This window comes from Cervus elaphus, chromosome 22, assembly GCF_910594005.1.
Source record: "Cervus elaphus chromosome 22, mCerEla1.1, whole genome shotgun sequence".
In the NCBI taxonomy this organism is placed as follows: Eukaryota; Metazoa; Chordata; class Mammalia; order Artiodactyla; family Cervidae; genus Cervus; species Cervus elaphus.
The window spans coordinates 42,728,904-42,736,255 of record NC_057836.1 but is presented as its reverse complement, the minus strand read 5'-3'; the positions used below and the strand labels follow the sequence as shown (position 1 = coordinate 42,736,255).

The following is a 7,352-nucleotide window of genomic DNA, read 5'->3' as shown; positions in this document are numbered from 1 at the left end:
CAATCCAGCCACAATTATACACATATCACCTCCCTAAGAATTATTTTCTAATCAATAATTCAGTTAAGTCTGTTTTAAAAAAAAATGTCAAACATATATATTTATTTGGTAATTCTTGAAAAATATTCAAAATACATAAAACTTCAGGATGTTCCTAAAAGCAATGCTGTAGAATACCTTTTAATTCACAGCATTTCAAATGATCTCTTAAAACAGCTTGGACTCTCCACTTAAAAATGAATTAGCACAATGATTTCCTTAACTGATGGGGTGGAATAATTTCCCCATTATTGCCAGACTACATTAGAGGAAAAAAGGTTTTTGTCTCAGAAATATGCCTAAAAACTAAAAGCACTGCACTGACGGCATCAGATAAGAAATTTGTTTTCCCTAAATTACATATTTTGGGGGGAATTTTGACTTCATATCTCCATTATAAAATAATAATTTGTTCAAGTGTGCTTTCTTGTCTAATTTGAAAAAAAAGAAGTGTCAGTAAAAATATTTGTCTCACAGTCGGTTATAACTAAAGAGTCAATCTACTTTGTAAGCACTGAATAGAATACAAATTGGCCCCAAAGAGTGTGTACAACACAAGACTTTGTATTTATTACTCAGGGCTACACTTGTAATTTGTACTTGTACACAATTTTATATTTGCAAATAAAGAGTATTTTCCAAATTCACTCCTTATTTGAAACCCAGAGAACCATAATCCAACACTGAAAACAGTTCACAGTTGAAAAATTTACAAATGTCAAACTAGATTAAAAAATGAATTCTATTCACAGTTCTAAGTTTACATGTCAAAGTTAACATATCCAAATAATACTTCTCTGTAAGGGAATGACAACTCAAATGAATGTACTCCAAATAGTAGACACAGAATCCAAAATTACTCCCCTTAAATCATACCCAAACATTTGTTACCTAATCTACAAAATAAGACTAGATCAAATAATTTCTAAACTTCCTTTAAATTCTAATTATTTTGGGGGGATAATGGGATCAAATACCAGCTATCTTTAGTTTTTATGTGACTTTGCAAGTCACTTGTTTTTAACCTCTCAGAAAAGATGCTATTTAAAATATCTTAGCAAAGAAATTATTTCCTACAAGTTTTATGAAGCTTATTGAAAAATATCCTTTAGTAAGTTTGATGGGTTAAAAAGTGCTCCACAAAAAGAACTTGAACCCTGTAAATATGACCTTATATGGAAAGAGTCTTTGCAGACATAATTAAGTTAAAGATCTAGACATGCAATTATCCTGGATTAGGGTGAGCTTTAAATCCAAAGAGAAAGAATTGTCATTATAAGAGAAGGAAGACAGGGAGGAAGGCCATGTGAAGACAGAGGCAGATACTGGAGTAATCCATCTATGAACAAAGGAACACCATGGACTGCAGAAAGCAAGAGAGAGGCATGGAATGAATTCTCTTTTGGAGCCTCCAAAAGCAGCTAACACTGGTGACACGTTAATTTTAGGCATCTAGCCTCCAGATCTGTGAAAGATTTTTTTAAGCCAACAAATTAGTGGTAATCTGTTATGGCCACCATAGGATACTAATACAGTAATGTATTTCAGAAAGAAAACCCAACTGAAAAGGTATTATCATCAACACAATTTATCTTTGGCCATCATATGCTTCACATTAGGAACAGTGAAAGGACATCATCATCTCTAGATTTTTAACAAAAATCCACTTGATTCCTAGATAAACACAGAAAAGCCTCTATTTCACAACATTTATTTATCTATGTGAGTCTATTTTACTTATGATTAAAATTAGATTTACTAAAATGTTAAACAATTTTTCAATCAACAATATTACCTAATTGCAAATATTTTTAAAGACTTTGCTAATTTTTCTGAAGAGAATTAATAAATAAGTTTTAGTACTATAAAGCATGCTCAGTTTTCTTAAACCTGTATATAAAAAGCTTCTAAGCTTTTTGAGTGGCAAAGTGTTAAAGAAATATGATAGCTATAAATAATTTTTCCCCATTATTATTCAAGCTTATGGAGCAAGTCTTAAATTTTCTTCAGTTCTTTACCATTTAACTTCCTCAGGTTTATATATATATACACATATATAAACATATATATATATACACATACATATATGTATGTGTGTGTGTATTTAAAATACATATTTTAAATACATATTTAAATATGTGTATTTAAAATACATATTTTGGTAGTCAAAACAAAAAATCTGATGTGATCCAAGGGTCACCATAGTGTCTAAAAGAAATTCCAAAATTTCTTACTTAGTTTTCATTATAGAAATAGTCTAAATAATAAGTCTATTTTTAAAGTTCAAGATATCCCTGATATTACCACATGAACCTCTGAATGTCTTGACTATTAGGCCATTGAAAAGTCTTGTTCAGAAAGATATAAAATGTTAGGAAGTTCACAATTGCATAGCAACCCAGCTCACAAACAAGTCTGGATGTGGGTGGCAGAGGTATATTAAGCCTATAAATAACATAGGGTAAAATGAAGTAACGAAATTCTAGCAGCTTCTGAGGTACTGTAACAGTAAATAAGCATATGAAAAACATTAAATTCCAGAAAATCGACTTTGATTTTAATGAGTCGGCAATACTCCAACCAGCAAATATATAGACTGGAACTAACAAATATTTCACAATTTCATATCTTTGAAAAACTCTTTTCCACACATAGAATGTATAATGTCTATTATCTGCTAGCAGGTATTTATGAGCATAAGTAAATTTCCAAACTAAAAATAGAGAGACTAAAGTTATCACAAAAAACTGAATTCTCCGTTTCCAAACTAAGCAAAGAAAAGCCCTGATTTTGTTAAGAGACAGCAGGTGAGGAAATGAAAAAAAGAGAGTAAAAGAGAAAAAGTAGAAAAGCTGAGGAAAGTGTAGACAGGCTTCATGACTACTCCGGTCACCAATAACAATTCCACCATTAACTGCCACAAAAGCACAGAATAGAAACATGAGAAGAATGTAGGGCCAAGTCAAAAGTAAAAGCATACTCAAGTTCTTAAAGGACATTGAATAAGCCAAAAGAAACTGAAGAATTTTCCTGAATTCTGAAAATGGTCCTTTAATAGGGGTAGGCCTCTCTTCTTTCTTCTTCTGTAGCTCAGTTTTCCAAGCTTCAGTTAACTTTTGTGCAATGACATTTCCTGCACAGAAGATAGCCCAGATGATATTTGTTTGACGAAACATGAAGCCACAAAATCCAAGCAAGGCTGAAGTTTTATGATTTCCATAAAGACACATCAAGTAGGCAAAAAGAGTAAAAAACATGGATCCTGCTTCTGTATAATAAAGGAAGTTAAAAAAATAGAGTGTGGGAAATATTGCTAATGTTAATGTTGACAAGATCCTCTGGATACATGAGGCAGCCTATGAAAAGAGAAAACACAGTTCACAATAAAACCAATAGGCTATTCCTGCAGAGCTAAGGGAGAGATTTACTAAAACAAACAAACAAACCAAAAACTGCCTGAGTTCTAAATAAATAAAATTATTCAATATTAATCTTACTCCTGGCTTTGCAAAAATACAGTATATATTTATGAGGGAACTTTCTGATACTTTTTAGTTACACCTAGCAATTTGGAAGCCGATAAAACAAAACATATGTGTGTGAAAGCTTCTATTGCCTATTACACTGAATCATTCAACAAACAGTTAAGGAGTTACCGTGTGCAAGACTATGAACTCAATTCTATGGAGAACATGGAGATGAATGGGACACAGCACAAGTGGTTCCATTTCAGTGAGCCTTCTATGAGCATTCATTTGGCCATCATCACCAATTTCTAGTGCAGTCTCAAAACTCTATACCAGAGAGAATTTAAATATGTATATAACATTTATACCACCACACACAATGATCTTACTATTTTGTGATGAAATTACAGGGATCTTCCTGAAAATAGTGGGGCTCATCTAAAGTTAAACATCTTCTTTTGGCCTGATAATGTATTTCAGAATTTGAAAGTACTCTTATTTTCTTGAATTCTATCTTCCAGTTAATCTAAATCACCAAGCCAGATCATGCCATTCCTTTGATTAAAATTAAGGGCTATCCATCACCTACTAGATAAAGTTTAGAATACTTTTCATGACATAAAAAGGATACCCATGACTTCTCTCCTACCTACTTCTACAGCCTCACATCCCTGTACTTTATAATCTTATAGTTACAAATAGCAATTCCCTGTATCTTGTTGCTCCATGTCTTTCTACAATTGCTTATGCTATGTCTGTCAGGATTCATTCCTATTCTACAGCCCTATCTGTCATCAAGATTCAGATTGGGTATGATCTTCCTGATGTGTGAAGTCTTACCCAATGTAACCAACAGCTTTCCTTCCCAGTCAGGCTGCTTCTCTGTATTCTTGTAGTATTTTACAGCTATCGTTATCCCACAATTTACACTACTGAAATCATTTAAGTTAAAACTAACTACTATAGTTAATATTTACTGATTCCTTACTATTATATCCAGCAGTATTCTAGGAACCTTCCATTTATTAAGCTCCTTTATGCTTCAGGATAGTCCTGTGAGGTTGAGTCTATATTTTTCCCATTTAACAAATGAAAACATGGAGTCACTAAGGGGTAACCTGCCCAAAGTAACGCAATTAATAGTGGATAAAATTCAAACCCACGTAATTCACCTCCAGGCTCTGCATACTTAAATCATAAAAAACTGCCCAGGTAACATCTGTTTCCCCTAATGAAGACGTAAGTTTTATAAGAAAAAGACTGCTTCACTTACCTCTGTAGTCTCAGTGCTTAACACACAGAATAAGCTCAATAAATATTTACTGAACTGACTTAACTCATGAAAATTTATATATTTTATAATTAGTTTTTCAAATATTTAAACACAAACATCTAAAATGGGGGTAGGTAGAAGACTTGCTTTAACTTTACAAAATATATACAAATATTGTTAAAAACATTTTCCACCAAATTTCATAAAATAAATTCACCATAATTGTGGACCTGCCTGTAAATAAACTTAAATTATTCTGGAAACAAACCTTGTGTCTGGGTTGCACTTTGCGGAGAAGCAAGTACAGTAAATAGAAGTTGCCAACACTGAAGAGAAGGTTAACAAATCGGAGCATTCCAATGGAGCAGACAACATGTTCTGACCATCCAAAGATCCAACTGGCAGGTTTGACCACTCCAACTGACAGCAGGTATAAGCCAGGTAATGTAGTAATCATGGGGTCCCACTTAAAAACAAAAGGTCAACAATGAAGCAAAAGCAAGAAACAGATTATACTGACAAGACTGACACAGAAACATCATCTTCACTAATAATCAGGCATTTCTGGGAAGTTATTCTATGACACAGTTAAATGAGTCCTTTTAACATCAGGGCAAATCAGACACTTCCTCTAAAGAAGTCTTCCTTATTGTCTTTTCTATTTGCTTTCTGACTGTTAAAGTATCAGCAACCTGGAGTCAACAATTTAAACTCAGTTTCCAAGACATACTCTTCGGAGGGCCTGTCTTTTGGTGATTAAATTGTAAATGCTACAGTTTTAAAAAGCCTGGAAATACCTGCTGGAACTCTGATGGGTATGGAGCGAAAAATAAAGAGATTAAAGCACAGGATCCATAATGACAACTACAATGTACTGAGCCAATACTCTGTATTTAATCCTGTAACAAGCCCTGTAATAGATAACGGTTTTACTATCATTTTCAGATGAGTAATCAGAAACTCAGAAAATTTCCAAGCCACATGAATAGTAAACATTTGCACCAAGTTTTAAAACCAGGTTTTTCTATAACTATAAACTATATTTAACCATACTCTACAATGCCTCCCTCAGAGGATTTTTATATCCATATCTGCATACGCTGCTGCTGTTGTTCGGGCACTAAGTCCTGTCTGACTATTTGTGACCCCACAGACAGTAGCCTGGCAGGCTACTCTGCCCATGGGATTTCTTCCCAGGCAAAAATACTAGCCTGGGTTGCCATTTCCAAATGCATATTCAAACACTTCATGGTTGACAGCTTATCCTGTTTACAGAAGGTTGCTAAAAACACCAAGGGTGGAACTAACATGTCACTTCTTAGTGGCTGAAGACACCCTCGCCCCCTCCTATCCCACTCTCAAAAGACACAGTGAGATGCTTGACAGGTGACCGAATGCAATATTTTTTTATTTCCTAGGAGCAATCCAATGCTTCTAATTCTGGAACTGGCAAAGAAAAACTAGGATAGCTTTCATTAGTTGCCAAAAAGAGGGGCAATAACGTAGTTTCCCATTGGTTAATCTCCCAGAGGATTTCTTGCTAGGAGACAAATCTGCCATTTATGCAGTCATTTAGCAAATATTTTACAGATCTTGGAGGAACAAAAAATTACCCAGTTCCCTTCCTGTTTGGAGTGAAGGGAGCTAAGGATAAAGACGGGGGGAATTAGCGCTGGGGCCAGATCTCCCCTTTCTAGCCAGTGCGAGCGTGCAGAGAGGTTGGGGACCCCACCTGCGAGAGAGAGAAATGGCCCTCACAGTAGCGCTGCGCCTGCGGCAGGTGGAAGATCTCGTCCATGTAGGGCTCTCGCAGGGCCCGGCTGAAAGCAGAGAAAAGGAGGCAGGACACTAAAAAGGTACAGCTCAGGGCAGCCGAGAAATAGTAACCCTCCAGCTGAGCCATTCCTGCCCCCATAGCCAAGAACCTAGTCCCGGAAAATCTGTGCAGAAGTCTCAAGTCCGCAAAGCCGAGTCTGACACTCGGGCTCGAAATGGGCGCGCAAAGCGGGACTCGCCGGAGGGATCTGAGCACAGCCGGAAGACAAAGAATGCCGGGAGAGCGCGGACACGGAGCTTCCGGAAGGGTCGGGTTCACTGTTTCCTGAGTGACGAGTTTAGGTAACGGACAGGACTCTTACCCTGTCAATCACGTTGCACAGGGCGCACTGAGTGGTCAGAGCAGCCGGAAGAGGCCGACCTCGGCGATCTGAGGGCCACTGACTTGAGCCGTTTGAGGCTTTGAAATGAAAGCAGTTGCTTTTTCTGAAGGGCTTTGTCGGCCTTTTCCCTGCTGTTTCCACTTCTTACCATCAGGAGGCGGCATTTCTCCATGTTTGCAATCCCCAAACTAAAAATTTGTACTTTCCTCCGCCCTGGTTATTTTTGTTTTCTCTCAGGTGATCTGAATTACTAAAACGTTCAGGTCCAAGGCATTTGATTTCGTCAACTTTGGAGGATGGGAGGAGGAGCTTTGGTTGTGAAAGGAAAGATGGAGACGTTCAGATTAAAACTTGAAGGTCCAGAGAGACCCTTCACTATTGTGCGAATTTAGTACTAAGTAATTTTTCAAAATG

At 36.3% G+C, this 7,352-nt stretch overlaps 1 protein-coding gene across 2 annotated transcripts; it reads right to left on the bottom strand.

The window, feature by feature from the left end:
* Window positions 1–583: 583 nt before the first annotated feature.
* ALG10 (ALG10 alpha-1,2-glucosyltransferase) lies at window positions 584–6,985 on the bottom strand. Of its 2 annotated transcripts, none has more exons than XM_043882002.1 (3): window positions 6,512–6,985; window positions 5,048–5,245; window positions 584–3,395 (listed from the first exon to the last, which is right to left on the bottom strand). In XM_043882002.1, the coding sequence occupies exons 1-3, from the start codon at window positions 6,692–6,694 to the stop codon at window positions 2,340–2,342; spliced, it is 1,437 nt and encodes a 478-aa protein (XP_043737937.1). In that variant the 5' UTR covers window positions 6,695–6,985; the 3' UTR covers window positions 584–2,339. The 2 variants fall into 2 exon arrangements, with proteins under 2 accessions (XP_043737937.1, XP_043737938.1); XM_043882003.1 differs by having other exon boundaries at window positions 6,538–6,676.
* Window positions 6,986–7,352: the final 367 nt, after the last annotated feature.

Excerpts from the sequence above, each read along its gene's own strand:
- ALG10 (XM_043882002.1), bottom strand. The coding sequence starts at position 6,694 with ATGGGGGCAGGAATGGCTCAGCTGGAGGGTTACTATTTCTCGGCTGCC. Across the intron at positions 5,246-6,511 it reads GCCATTTCTCTCTCTCGCAG|TGGGACCCCATGATTACTAC; the intron begins GTGGGGTCCCCA and ends TTTGTTTTTAAG. Across the intron at positions 3,396-5,047 it reads AAGTGCAACCCAGACACAAG|GCTGCCTCATGTATCCAGAG; the intron begins GTTTGTTTCCAG and ends CTCTTTTCATAG.